The 13,861-nt window shown below is 64.3% G+C and overlaps 1 protein-coding gene across 8 annotated transcripts; it reads left to right on the plus strand.

The window, feature by feature from the left end:
* Window positions 1–758: 758 nt before the first annotated feature.
* LRRC61 (leucine rich repeat containing 61) lies at window positions 759–13,763 on the plus strand. 8 transcript variants are annotated; one of them, XM_065586484.1, is made up of 3 exons: window positions 773–841; window positions 4,319–8,654; window positions 11,284–11,481. In XM_065586484.1, the coding sequence occupies exon 2, from the start codon at window positions 4,983–4,985 to the stop codon at window positions 8,382–8,384; it is 3,402 nt and encodes a 1,133-aa protein (XP_065442556.1). In that variant the 5' UTR covers window positions 773–841; window positions 4,319–4,982; the 3' UTR covers window positions 8,385–8,654; window positions 11,284–11,481. The 8 variants fall into 8 exon arrangements, with proteins under 8 accessions (XP_065442562.1, XP_065442556.1, XP_065442557.1 ...); XM_065586485.1 differs by lacking the exon at window positions 773–841 and adding an exon at window positions 1,302–2,559; XM_065586486.1 differs by lacking the exon at window positions 773–841 and adding an exon at window positions 1,302–2,037.
* Window positions 13,764–13,861: the final 98 nt, after the last annotated feature.

Here is a 13,861-nt window from a genome sequence, read left to right on the forward strand (position 1 = left end):
GTCGGTCCGCGCTCCCCTCAGGCGGGGGTGCAGAGGCAGTTTGGGGGGGTCGGTCCGCGCTCCCCTCAGGCGGGGGTGCAGAGGCGGTTTGGGGGGGTCGGTCCGCGCTCCCCTCAGGCGGGGGTGCAGAGGCGGTTTGGGGGGGGTCGGTCCGCGCTCCCCTCAGGCGGGGGTGCAGAGGCAGTTTGGGGGGGTCGGTCCGCGCTCCCCTCAGGCGGGTGCAGAGGCAGTTTGGGGGGGTCGGTCCGCGCTCCCCTCAGGCGGGGGTGCAGAGGCGGTTTGGGGGGGTCGGTCCGCGCTCCCCTCAGGCGGGGGTGCAGAGGCAGTTTGGGGGGGTCGGTTCGTGCTCCCCTCAGGCGGGGGTGCAGAGGCGGTTTGGGGGGGGTCGGTCCGCGCTCCCCTCAGGCGGGTGCAGAGGCAGTTTGGGGGGGTCGGTCCGCGCTCCCCTCAGGCGGGGGTGCAGAGGCGGTTTGGGGGGGTCGGTCCGCGCTCCCCTCAGGCGGGGGTGCAGAGGCAGTTTGGGGGGGTCGGTTCGTGCTCCCCTCAGGCGGGGGTGCAGAGGCGGTTTGGGGGGGGTCGGTCCGCGCTCCCCTCAGGCGGGCCCCCCACACACCGCCCCTCCCCCCGAGAAGGGAGCTGTCCATCACCTCTGCAGTTCCTTCCGCCCCTCCCCCCCCGTAGAGGAGAGCGGGGCGGCCATTTTGAGAGAGGGCAATGGAGCTCAGAGCCCCTTGCAAACAATGGGAGCTGGCGGCCATCTTTATTACTGGCCCGGCGGGGGCGGGGTCAGCAGGCCGGGCGAGGGGAGGGGGAGCCGGCGGAGCGTTGTTGCTGTTGCAGGGTAAGGGGAGGGGGCGACTCTGGGCTGGGAGCGGAGGAGGGGACCCCCCCCCATGTCCCTGGGCACCCGGCACCCAAGGGGGCGGGGGCTCAGGCCAGAGCAAAGGCTGGGAAGGGAGTGGGGCTCGGCAGGGGGCGCAGTGACCCACGGCGGGGCTAGGGGGCGCTGCGGGGAGCAGGGTGGGGGGTCGGCGGGGGGCTCGGGCTGCGGGGAGCGGAGCGGGGCGGGGGCTCGGTGGGGGCTTGGCGGGGGGTGCTGAGCTGCGGGAAGCAGGACGGGGGCTCGGCAGGGGCACTGAGCAGCGGGGTGGGGGTGAGGGCTGCGGGGGGCGGGGTGGGGGCTCGGCGGGGGGCGAGGGCTGCGGGGAACGGGGCGGGGAGCGGGGTGGGGGCGAGGGCTGCGGGGGGCGAGGGGAGCGGGGCGGGGGGCGAGGGCTGCGGGGAGCGGGGCGGGGGCGAGGGGAGCGGGGCGGGGGCTCTATCTCTTGGGAGGCTCTTTTCTAAGGCTGCGGAGGTTAATCCGGGCGTCCCAGCTCAGCTAATTCCGATGGGCCTGGGCCTGCAGGCTGCTGAGCTCCCATTGCAAGCAGCGTGAGGCGCGGGTGCTTAGCTCCTGGGGGACCACACCCCTTCTAGGCTGTTGAGCAGAGCTGTGGAAGTAGAAAGGCTGCTGGGTTGCTCCCCAGAGGTGGCTGCATTTCAGGGGCCGTTCCCCACAAATTTGTGAAGCACACGGAGGCAGGCCAGACCTCTGCACAAATAACCCATAGGCAGCTTTAAGGTGGCTGGGTGGCTCCCAGCCCGCTCCCCTCTCTCCTCTCCAGCCCCGAGGCTCCTGCCTGGCAGATCCGCTAGACCAGGGGTTCTCAAACTTCATTGCACCGCGACCCCCTTCTGACAACAAAAAGGGGGCCAGAAGCCTGAACCCCACTGCCCTGGGCAGGGAAGGGCTCAAAGCTCCCGTCCCAGCCGGGGGGCCTGTAACCTGAGCCCTACTGCCCAGGGGTGAATCCCTCAGGCTTCAGCTTCGGCCCTGAGCAGTGAGGCTTGGGCTTTGGCCCCGAGCCCCAGCAAGTCTAAGCCAGCCCTGGTGGTCATGACCCACAGTTCGAGAACTGCTGCACTTGACAAAAGAGCAACCGGGACAGAGAAGCTAGAACCCCTCTCCTCCGTCCTGCTCACTGCTGCACCCCCCAGGTCAGACCCATGTCTCCATGGACCCCCCGGCTCAGCTTGGCAGGCAAGCAGGGAGCAGCATTTGGGAGCAGAAGGGCTGAGCACATTTGGGGAGGGGCGTGGACAGAGGAGGGCACCACATGGCTTTGGGGTGGGAGAGTACTGGAGGGTGTGCGAGGGAGCGGGTTCAGGGGAGGTGCTGGGGGGGGGGTGAGAGAGGCAGCACAAGGCGGGGCGGTGTGAGTGTGTGTGAGCATGTGTGAGCGAGACACGGTGACCCGGTGGATGGGGACAAGTGTGGATTCAGGGGAGGTGTTGATTTTCATGGGATGAGGGTGAGAGACTGGGAGAATAAACCACAGAAGTGCTGAGCGGGGAGGAGGGACCGCGAGTGGGAGAACCTGGGGAGAAGTGACCCGCCCCAATTGACAAGCCCGAGAGCTCCCAGCATCTGTCCCAGCGGAGCCTGGTGCTGCTTAGCTTTGCCAGTGTTGTAATTCTTTCGAATCAAGCTGGTGACCCTGGTGTGTCTGCAGGAGCTGGGTCGGTAACCTATCATTGAAATCTGCTTCTGTACCAAATGATTTCAGGGTAGTTAATATGACACCAGTTTTTAAAAAGGGCTCTGGGGTGATCCCAGCAATTACAGTACCGGGCTAACTAGTTGAAACTAGTTTGAACAATATTGTCAGACACATAGATGAACATAATTTGTTGAGGAAGAGTCAACATGGTTTTTGTAAAGGAAAATCATGCCTCACCAGTCTGCTAGAATTCTTCGAGGGGGTCAACAAGCATGTGGACAAAAGTATCAGAGGGGTAGCTGTGTTAGTCTGGATCTGTAAAAAGCGACAGAGAGTCCTGGAAGTGGGCATTCACCCACGAAAGCTTATGCTCCAATACATCTGTTAGTCTTAAAGGTGCCACAGGATTCTCTGTTGCTTCATGTGGACAAGGGGGATCCAGTGGATATAGTGTATTTAGATTTTCAGAAAGCCTTTGACGAGGTCCCTCACCAAAGGCTCTTAAGCAAAGTAAGCTATCATGGGATAAGAGGGAAGTTCCTCTCATGGACTGGTAACTGGTTACAAGATAGGAAACAAGGGGTAGGAATAAATGGTCAGTTTTCAGAATGGAGCGAGGTAAATAGTGGTGTCCCGCAGGGATCTGTACTGGGCCCAGTTCTATTCAACATATTCATAAATGATCTGGAAAAAGCAGTAAACAGTGAAGTGGCAAAATTTGCAGATGATACAAAACTACTCAAGATAGTTAAGTCCCAGGCAGACTGCGAAGAGCTACCAAAGGATCTCACAAAACTGGGTGACTGGGCAACAAAATGGCAGATGAAATTCAATGTTGATAAATGTAAAGTAATGCACATTGGAAAAAATGATCCCAACTATACATATAAAATGATGGGTCTAAATTAGCTGTTGCCACTCAAGAAAGTGATTTTGGAGTCATTGTAGATAGTTCTCTGAAATCATCCACTCAATGTGCAGCGGCAGTCAAAAAAGCGAACAGAATGTTGGGAATCATTAAGAAAGGGATAGATAATAAGACAGAAAATATCATATTGCCTCCATATAAATCCATTGTACACCCACATCTTGAATAGTGTCTGCAGATGTAGTCGCCCCATCTCAAAAAAGATGTATTGGAATTGGAAAAGGTTCAGAAAAGGGCAACAAAAATGATTAGGGGTATGGAACAGCTTCCATATGAGGAGCGATTAATAAGACTGGGACTTTTCAGCTTGGAAAAGAGACGACTAAGGGGGGATATGATAGAGGTCTATAAAATCATGACTGATGTGGAGAAAGTAAATAAGGAAGTGTTATTTACTCCTCATAACATAAGAACTAGGGGTCACCAAATGAAATTAATAGGCAGCAGGTTTAAAACAAACATTTTTTCATACAACGCAGTCAACCTGTGGAACTCCTTGCCAGAAGATGTTGTGAAGGCCAAGACTATAACAGGGTTCAAAAAGGAACCAGATAAGTTCGTGGAGGATAGGTCCGTCAATGGCTATTAGCCAGGCTGGGCAGGGATGGTGTCCCTAGCTTCTGTTTGCCAGAAGCTGGGAATGGGCGACGGGATGGATCACTATGTGATTCCCTGTTCTGTTCATTCCCTCTGGGGCACCTGGCACTGGCCACTCTCAGAAGACAGGACACTGGGCTAGATGGACCTTTGGTCTGACCCAGTCTGGCCATTATTATGTGCTCTGGCCTGACCTGGCAGCGACAGGCAGCTGCTCTCTGTAGGATTCTGAGCTTCCTTTCTGCTGTTGTAGGTCCAGAACGGGTGGATTCTCCATCTTCCCAGCACTGTGTCCCCCTGGGCGTGTCCTGAGGAGCCGGGCTCCCAGCTCCGGATGCGTGGGCCTGGCCCGGACACCCAGAGCCCTGCTGCAGAGACCCCAGGCAGGCGCCCCCGCGCTGCCTCACCCAGAACAAGTGGGTAACAGCAGCTGTAGCTCCGTGGCTTCCTGTGGACGGACACCTGGACGGGGGCAGCCAGGCGGAGAGGCTGAGGAGCCATTGAGGTCTTAGGAATGAACTCCTGAATTAACAGCGTTCTTTGTGAGCAGACTCGCTACCTACCTGGAAATCAACGAGCCGCTGCGGCCGGCGGCCTCCCGCCCCTAGAGCCCTGCCTCTGGTGGCCTTGGTAGTCCCGAGGCCGCTCTGGCAGCCTACCCCAGCCACCAGTGCAGCTTTGAGCTCTGCGCTCGCGGACAGGACACTGCCTCTCCCCCGGCTCGGAAAGCATCGCCCTACTTTGGGCCTGCAGCACCTATCTCAGCCGCTGTCAACGAGCGAATCTCCTCCTGTTGAGGGGGAGGAGAGGGCCTGGCCGGGCGTGGCGGGTATGGGGCAGGGTGACACCACTTGCTTCGCCAGCTGCCTTTGACCCCCGGGTGTTTCCCTCCCCGAACCTGCTCCTTTTCGCTAGGCATGTTGCCGGTAAAGAAAAGCAAGCTGCGGAAGCGGAGAACAGACGGCGGCTCGGCCATGCCAAGCCCTGGCGTCTGTGCCACCTTGCCCCGGGCCATAGCAGAGCGTGCCGCGGGCGCTTTCCCCTTCGCCATAGCCAGCGCTGCCGATGCCCACCTCCGCCATCTGCCTCTGGGCCCCGACCACGAGCACATCCCCGAGATCGAGATCAAGCTGGAGTTTAGCGACGAGGAGGAGGAGGGCCATGAGGGCGGCATGCTGGGATTCATGGCGGCCTGTGGGGCAGGGAACCATGAGAGGAGGAAGGCAGAGCTGGCCCCCCGAGGTGCGGGCAGCCAGCCTCGCATCACGGACGGCTGGCAACCCCCTTCCTCTGTGCTGGGTGTAGACAAGGCTCTCCTGGAGGGATGGGCAGCGAAGCGCCCCGCACCTCCGGCCTTCAGCCTCCCCATCCGCACCCGGCGCCGCAAGACCACCTCCGAGGTGTGGCAGTTCTTCTCCCCGGACGCCAGTGACCCCTGCCGGGCCATCTGCACCCTGTGCCAGGCCAGCGTCGGGCGCGGCAAGCTGAGGGGCCACTACAACACCACCGCCCTCAAGCGCCATCTGGAGGGCAAGCACCCGCTGGAGTGGGGGCAGAGGAAGAGAGCAGGGGGCAGGGCCCAGGAGGAGGAGGAGAATGAGGAGGAAGAGGAAGAACAGGTGACGAAGGAGTTTCCCTCGGAGGACACTGTGTTTGGCACCAGCCATGCTCTGTGCTCCCCTGCCCAAGCCCTCAGCAGGGCGCCCCCCCAAGTGCCCCAGGGTGCCCCCCGCTTCCTGTACGTGATCAGCGACTCCAGTGAGGAAGAGGAGGAGGAGGAGGGGCGGGGAAGGGCAGTCACTGACTCCTCCCCAGAGTCCAGCGAGGAGGAAAGCAGCGAGACTAGCAAGCTGCTCCCCCAGGGCAGGGAGAGGGGCATGAAGGGCAGCGCCCAAGCGGGGCACCCCAAGCCGGACCTGGCCACACCCTACCTGGAGATGCTAGTGGGCCAGGGGCTCCCCAAGTCCGGGCAGCTCAGCCTCCCAAACCACCCGCTGGTGCCACCGGGCACGAAGCGCCGCAAGTCCACCTCAGCCGTCTGGCAGTTCTTCTACATCGACTGCAGCAACGTGTGCCGGGCCATCTGCACCCTGTGCCAGGCCAGCGTCAGCCGCGGCAAACTGGGCAGCCACTTCGGCACCTCGGCCCTCATGCGCCACCTGGAGGGCAAGCACCCGCTGGAGTGGGGGCGGGGCCGGGCTGCTGGCGCTCCTGCCACCCCTCCCGGCAGCGCCCGGTCCGAGAGGCTGAGCCTGGGGCTGGCGGAGGACGAGGAGCCCGTGGAGGACCCGTCTCTGACATCGCCCGCAGCGTCGGACCCCCTGAGATCGCCCTGCGTCAGCCCTGGCGGGGCCCCAGCTCCCATTTGTGACAGCTGGCAGAGTGAGGCACCTCCCGAAGGCAAGGCGGAGAAAGCCCTGCCCGCCCCAGCTACCCCGCTGCCCCCCAGCAAGAACCAAGCCGGCCTGGCCGAGCGGGGCGGGGACGTGCCCGGCAAATACACCCCCAACCACCCGCAGGCGCAGGCCTGGAACCGCAGCATTGCCGAGCTGCTGTGTGGCATGGCCCTGCCCTGCTCCTTCGTCTCGGCCAAGCCCTTCCACCGGTTCATGGCTCAGGCTGACCCACGCTACCGCATCCCCTCGCCGGCCTTCTTCTCCCGCAAAGCAGTGCCCCAGCTGTGCCAGGCGGTCGGCCTGGGCCTGGCCCTGGAGCTGCAGCAGGCCAGCGTCAGCCAGGTGCACCTCAGCGCCCACGTGTGGGCCCAGGGGCCGGCAGGGGAGTACCTGGCGCTGGCAGTGCACTGGCTGGCGCCCCGCTCGGAGTCAGGCCAGCGCCAGCCATGCAGCCAGCGCAGGCAGGCGGTGCTGTGCGTGCAAGCGCTGCAGGAGGAGCAGGCACTGGGTGGCGTGCAGCGGGTGTTGGCCCAGCAGCTCCAGCTGTGGCTGGCCCAGAACTCCCTGAGCCCCGGCTTCCTGGTCTCGGGCGGCAGCCCTGGCGTGGAGCGGGCCGCGAAGGACGGCGGCCACACCCACATCCCCTGCTTCGCTCACTGCCTGAGCCAGCTGGTGCTGGGCTTCCTGCGCCTCCACCGCAGCGTCGAGGGCACACTGGGGGCGGCCCGCGCCATCTGCGCCCACTTCGCCCGCTCCCCGGAGGCCAGGAGGGGGCTGGCGGAGCTGCAGCGGCAGCACGGTTTGGCCCCGCGCCGGCTGAAGCAGGAGGCCACGGCGAGCTGGGACTCCACCTACTACATGCTGGAGCGGCTGCTGGCGCTGCAGCCGGCTGTGCAGGAGTACGTGGGCAAGCGCCGGATGGGCGAGGCTGGCCTGGGCCTGAGCGCCGCCCAGTGGATGCTGATGCGCAGCTTGGTGGAGCTGCTGCAGCCCTTCGAGATGGCCGTGCGGGAGGCGAGCGCGGCCAACGCCTCACTGAGCCAGGTGCTGCCGCAGGTGCGCTACCTGCACATCTTCCTCCAGCAGATCCGCCTGCGCTTCGAGAGCCAGGCCGGGGAGGGGGCTGGCTCCGCCGTGCGCCTGGCCGAGAGCCTGGCCCTGCAGCTCTCCACCGAGCCCCGGATCAGCGAGATGTTCCACCGCCCGGAGTACGTGCTGGCCACGCTGCTCGACCCCCGCTTCAAGGGCAGGATGGACGCCATCCTGCCGCTGGGCTCCGACCTCGACCACTGGAAGCAGCTGCTTGTCCGGAAGGTCAAGGAGCTCCTGGCCTCACCCCCCGGCTGCCCTTCCTCCCCCTGGAACATCCAGCCCGGCAAGGCCTTCGGCGTGGACACGGCCCCACAGCCCCGGGAGGCAGAGATGGGGCCAGGGGAGCCCCATCGGGACAGGGGGCCGAGCTCCGCGGTGCCTCCACTGATCCAGAAGGAGAAGACCCTGACTGAGCACCTGGAGAGCGTGGGGCTGCTGGCGTCTGAGGGCCGCGGGGCCTCCCTCCCCACCGAGAACCACTCGGCCTGTGTGATGGTGGAGAGGTACCTGCGCGACAACCAGACCATTGGGGCCCGGGAGGACCCGCTGGGGTACTGGGAGAAGCGGCACTGGCTCTGGCCGGCCTTGGCCAAGGTGGCCATGCTCTACCTGTCCTGCCCACCCTCGGGGGCCTTCTCCGAGCGCATCTTCACCGCCCCAGACAGCCCCTTCTCCGAGAGGCGTCCCCCGCAGGGGGAGAGCGGGGAGCGCCTCGTCTTTCTGAGAGCCAACCTGGGGAACTTCCCCGACTACCCCCCGCCGCCCCTCATCTGCTCGGAGAACGACAGCGCGGGCAGCAGCAGCGGGGAGGAGGGGACCCCGCCAGCTTAGAGACCGTCTCCGAGATACAGGCAGCGGGGCACCCACCCGTCTCCGGGGTACGCCAGGCCGGGTGCACGGCGTGGTGCAGCCACTGGGCCCTTGTGGGGCAGAGATGGCTGAAGGGGGAAGGTACAGCTGCCCTACGGGCCCTGCTGCGCTCAGTGTGGCTCCTGACCGTGGGCCGTTGGGTCTCAGTCGCTATAGAGAGGACAATGACCAGTTCTCCACTGGAGGTCGGACTAGAAGCAATGGGCTTAATCTGCAGCCAGCGGGATGGAGGTGAGATATCAGGGGAAAGATTCTATCACTGGAGGTGTTTTAAGAACAGGTTGGACAAACCCCTTTCAGGGTCTAGGCTTGCCTTGTGCTGCCTCAGTGCAGGGGGCTGGGCTAGCTGCCCATCCCTTTCCAGGCCTACCTGCTTGTGTTTCTGTGAGCATCACAGTGTGTGTGTGAACATGTATGGTGCATGCATGTTGCAAGTGTGCAGCACGTGTGAGCATACCCAGGACACGTCTGTGTGACTGTGCAGCGTGTATGTGTGTGCATGTGCAGATCTGTGTGTGACTGATGTGTATGCATGCATGTGCAATGTGTACATCTGGGTGCGCGTGCAGAGCTGTGTGTGCAGTGTGTATCTCTGTGTGTGCAAATCTTTGGGTGCATTGTGTGTGTGTGCACAGTGGGTATATGTGTACAGATCTGCATGTGTGAGTGTGCACAGGGTATATCTGTTCAGATCTGTGTGTGCAGATGTGTGTGTGCACGGTGTATATCTGGGTGTGTGCATGATGTGTATGTGAGTGTGCATGGTGCGTATCAGTGTGAGTGTGCACAGGGTGTGTGTGTGTGCATGGTGTGTATCTGTGTGTGCAGATAGGTGTGTGTGTGTACGGTGTGTATCTGCGTATATGTGTGCATGGTGTGTATCTGTATGAGTGTGTGTGTGCATGGTGTGTGTCTGTGTATGAGTGTGTGTGTGTGTGCACGGTGTGTGTCTGTATATCGGCATGTGCAGTGTGTGTGTGCACAGATCCGGGGCAGATTGCTGATGCCCCATTCCTAAGGGTAAGATTTTGTCATGGTTATTTTTAGTAAAACTCAGGGACAGGTCAGGGGCAATAAACAAAAATTCAAGGAGCCCCTGACCTGTCCATGACTGTAGTAAACACCGGGAGCAGGGCTAAATGGGGGGGAGGAATGGAGTCCGGGGTGGGGGACGACGAGGACTAATAGGCTGTGACGAACTGGGTCTGTTCTGAATGTGGTCTTTGAATGCTGAGTGGGGAGTTTGGCTGGGACGGTCTGCACGGGGGGGATGGGAGTGAGGGAAGATACCTGAGGATGTAACGTGAGAACCCAGGAGGGGGCTGGGGCCAGGTGACACCTCTGCCCGGGAAACTGGACAAAGGCTGCGGGAGGAGCTGGGGGGAGGCTGGGTGAGAGATGCTGGAGGGAGTTGGAGTTGTCAGGAGCTGGCTGGTAATGGAGGGAGCCCAGACAGGGCTCTGACCCCCCCCCCAACGGGGCTGTGGTGCCCCTGGGACCCCAAGATGGACCTAACTGAGGGGGGCCCTGTTGTCAGTGCCTGCAAGACCTGTCTTGGACTGTGTTCCTGTCGTCTAAATAAACCTTCTGCTTTACTGGCTGGCTGAGAGTCATGGTGAATGGCAGGAAGCCGGGGGGGCAGGGCCTTGTGTCCCCCCAATACTCCGTGACATAGGCCAACACCCCCGGCTCCAGCGGGGGCGCAGCCACTGGGGGCACAGAGCCCCCTGCTCTGGAGCTGGCTGCAGCGCTGGGACAATGGTGCCCGGGGACCCCACGGGGCAGGGGCTGCAGGGTCGTGCTTCCAGCCACCGGCCCCAGCGGGGTCCCGCGGAGCCGCCTCGCCCCCGCTTTGCAGAACGTGCTGCTGGCCCTTTAAATGTTCCCGCCCCGGGAGCTGTTGCCACGGCCCCTGTTGCCATGGCAACGCTGCGGGGGGGGCACCCGCCCCATGAAGGGCTCGGCCGGGAGCGAGCAGGCGGCTGCGCCAGGTGAGGGGCTGCGGGTGGGGGACACGGGGCGGCACGGCTCGGGTCCTGTGAATGCAGCGTGGGGGGTGAGCATGTGTGTCCGTGTCTGTGTGTGTTCATCCGTTTCCGTGTGTGCGGCCATCCACGTGTGCATCCGTGTGTGTGCATGTGATTGTGTTCATCCTTGTGAGCGCCCCATATACATTCATGTAGCTATGTCGCTCTGCGACACACCTGTGTGTGTGTGATGCACGCGTGTACATCCGTGTGCACAGGCGTGTCTGGCTCTGCACACGTCGGTGTGCATGTGCATTCCCGGGCTCCCGCCAGCCCCGCAGGGGGCAGGGGTTGGTGGCGGAAGCTCCCCCACCCCCCGCGCGCTCTCCCTGGCCCACTGGCGGTGGCAGGCTGCAGACGGCCTGTTTCCCTAATTCCCTATTTCCAACCCCCCCTTTTGCTTCATTGGGATGGAAACGCCCCTCCCCCACCTCTCCTGCTCCCTCCCCACCTGCACCCCGCACACGTTTGCAGGCCAATCATTGCAGCCTTGGCCTCCTAGTGCCTGCGCCCCCCCGCTGCGCTCTCTCCCCCTCCCCCCCCAGCGCCTGGCAATCAAAGCAGCCGGAGCTCCGGCCATGGCGTGGGCTGGAAGGGGACACAGAAGAAGCCAGGGAGACCCCTGACCCATGGGGTGCGTGTGGGGGCGTTAGTACCACAGACGGCAGCTTCAGCACCAGGGGCCAGCAGGCCACAGAGCCGCCCGGAGCGCCCAGCTGGGTGCCGGGGCGGGGCTCAAGGGGGCTCCGGCCCTGCTGGCGGAGGGGCCTGCTGGCGGGAAGGAGGCGGCTGGGCTTGGGCAGGGTCCTGATCCCGTCTCTCTTCCCTTCCAGGGGCTGGTGCGTTGCCGGCGTGACCCAGCGTGGCCGCACGGGCAGCGGGCTCCAGGGGGCCCCCTGGGGCAGAGGCGCCTGGAAGGGGCAAAGCGCTTTCCCGGACCTGGCCCAGCTCGGGGTGTGCAGAGGTTCTCCGCGCCGTGGCTGAGTGGCTGTGGGCTGCTCGGGCCCTGCCTGAGCCGTAGGGCGGCGGCCCGGCCGCGATGGAGCCCTGGGCGGAGAAGGGGGACGAGGGCGAGAACGTCAGGGTCACCGCCCAGCTGCTGAAGGCCAAGACGGGCGAGTTCGCCCTGGAGTCCATCCTGCTGCTGAAGCTGCGGGGCCTGGGCATCTCGGAGCTGGGCTGCCTGGGCGAGTGCGCCAGCCTGGAGTGGCTGGACCTCTCCGGCAACGCCATCTCCCACCTGGGCCCCCTGGCTGCCCTCAAGTCCCTGGCTGTCCTCAACCTCTCGGCCAACCGCGTCTGCAGCCTGGAGCCGCTCGGCGCCTGCGAGAGCCTGCAGAGCCTCAACGTGGCCGGCAACCTGCTGGGCAACTTGCAGCAGCTGCAGTGCCTGGCGGGGCTGCGCCGGCTAGAGAGCCTGCGTCTGCACGACGCCCGGGCCCGCCTCAGCAACCCCGTCTGCGCCTCCGGGGCCTACCGCAGCGCCCTGGGGGACCTGCTCCCCGGCCTCAAGGCCATCGACGGCGAGCGGGTGTCCGGGCGCGGCAGCGAGCTCTACCAGCTCTGCAGGGACCTGGACAGCTCCCTGGAGCGGGGCGGCAGCGGCGGGGCGGGCAGCCCGGAGCCGCCGGGCGCGGCCCTGCCCTGGGTGGAGGAGGGCTACTGGGAGCGGAGGCCGGCTCGGCGCAGCTCCATCATGGAGGAGGCCTACAAGCAGTTCAACGACGTGCTGCGGGAGTGCCGGGAGCTGAGCGAGAGGGCGGACGACACCATCTCCCAGGCGGAGCGGGCCCTGAGCGTCCGCAGCGACCCCAGCTCCTACGTGTTCTGAGCCGCCCGCCGGGGCGAAGCTGGGGATCTGCCTCCATCGCCCGGCTCCACGGAGGCCCATGCCCGAGTCTCCGCCTGCAAAGCCCCCTGCCCTCTAGCCCCGTGCCCTGCCTGCCTGGACGGCAACCCACAGAATGACGGCCCCTGTGTGCCCCCGCCCCCGGCCTTCCTCTTCTCCTGACCACAGCCGGCTTGAGGCCCTGGGGCGCTGGCCCCGGCCCCTCATCCCAAGCTGATCTGACTCTGCCCCGAAGCCAGAGGGGAGTTTGGGGCCCAAGCAAGAGGGGCTCCAGGAGCCGACTGGACGGAGGGGCCCAGCCCTGCAGCGAGGCGCACCTGGGTCTGAGCCGATGGGCCCAGCCATGGAGCCCCAGCACCGGTGTGCGTGGGAGCCCCTGGAGCGGGGCCTGTGGAGTGCTGGGCGCCGGCGAGCCTGGGGGCTTTTCCAGATCTCCCCACAGCACCCCGCCAGTTCCCCTCAGGCCTCAGGGCCGCCCCCAGCTCTCTCCACCCTGGGCTTAATTCTCAGATTGCTGAGAGGAGCCGGGCTGGCGGCCCTGGAGACAATTCCACCAGCAGGCACCGTGCGGGCAGCTCAGGGCAAGCGGCCCACCACCAACGGGCACCGGCCCCGCCTGCCCCATGGCTCACTCCCTCGCTCCTTGGCCTCTCAGCTCACGGGGCCAGTGGGGGCCAGAGGCAGTGATGGGTTTGGGGAGGGGACCCCCCCACATCCTTCCCTTTGAGTCTCCTTCCCGCAGGCAGCCCGCCAGCTGCCAGCAGGGCCCAGCGTTCAGTCCCTACCGGCCAGGGTCCTGGGGGAACCCGTCCCTTTACTAGGGCAGCACCTTCCCTCTCCCCCCGTTGTCCCTCCCAACCCAGTGCCAGCGCGAGAACCGGCCGGCTGACCCCGGTGGCAGAGAGGAGGCGGGGGGACCTGTAGTCTGTTTGAACCCCAGTCTGCTGGTGAAGGGCAGCTCTGCCAGCTGTGTGGGGCCCTGGCAGCATCCCCCGCCGGGGAACGCCAGCCGGGCTCCCGTCTGGTGCGTGCCCTGGCACATTGCTCTGAGACCTGCCAGGGACTGGGGATGGTGCACAGCTGACCCCATGGGATTTTTCCTCCATCCGAGGCTGGCAGGAGCCCGTCGGACCGCTGGCGCGGAGGCAGGTGGGCAGCGGTGCCCTGCACGCTGGACTAGACAGGAGCAGAGGCCAGGACCAGCCCTAGCGCTGACTGCGGCAAGTGTCCCTGAGCCGCTGGGAGGAAGGAGCGGTCAGCCTGCTTCCTGGGGGGCAGGACCAAGGGGAGGGGTGGGACGATCCTCCGGGCTCAGGGGGAGGAGGGGACACAGCCATGGGCGACCAAGGGGAGGCAGGCCTGGGAACTGCCCATTCCGGCACCATTGGCCCTGCCCAGTGTGGAAGTGCCGCGGTGCCACGTGAAGAGATTTGCCTGTGAAATAAATGTGTTGTCTGCTCCCTGGCCCCTGCCTCTGTGCCCAGTCTGTAGAGCCGGGGGCACCCCAGCTGTCCTCTGACGAGCTGGACTGCGGGACCTCCCTGCCACAAGGGGGGCCTGAT

Source organism: Chrysemys picta, chromosome 2, assembly GCF_011386835.1.
Source record: "Chrysemys picta bellii isolate R12L10 chromosome 2, ASM1138683v2, whole genome shotgun sequence".
NCBI lineage: Eukaryota > Metazoa > Chordata > Testudines > Emydidae > Chrysemys > Chrysemys picta.

What these genes read in the sequence shown, in the direction of transcription:
- LRRC61 (XM_065586484.1), top strand. Translation starts at nt 4,983, where the DNA reads ATGTTGCCGGTAAAGAAAAGCAAGCTGCGGAAGCGGAGAACAGACGGC.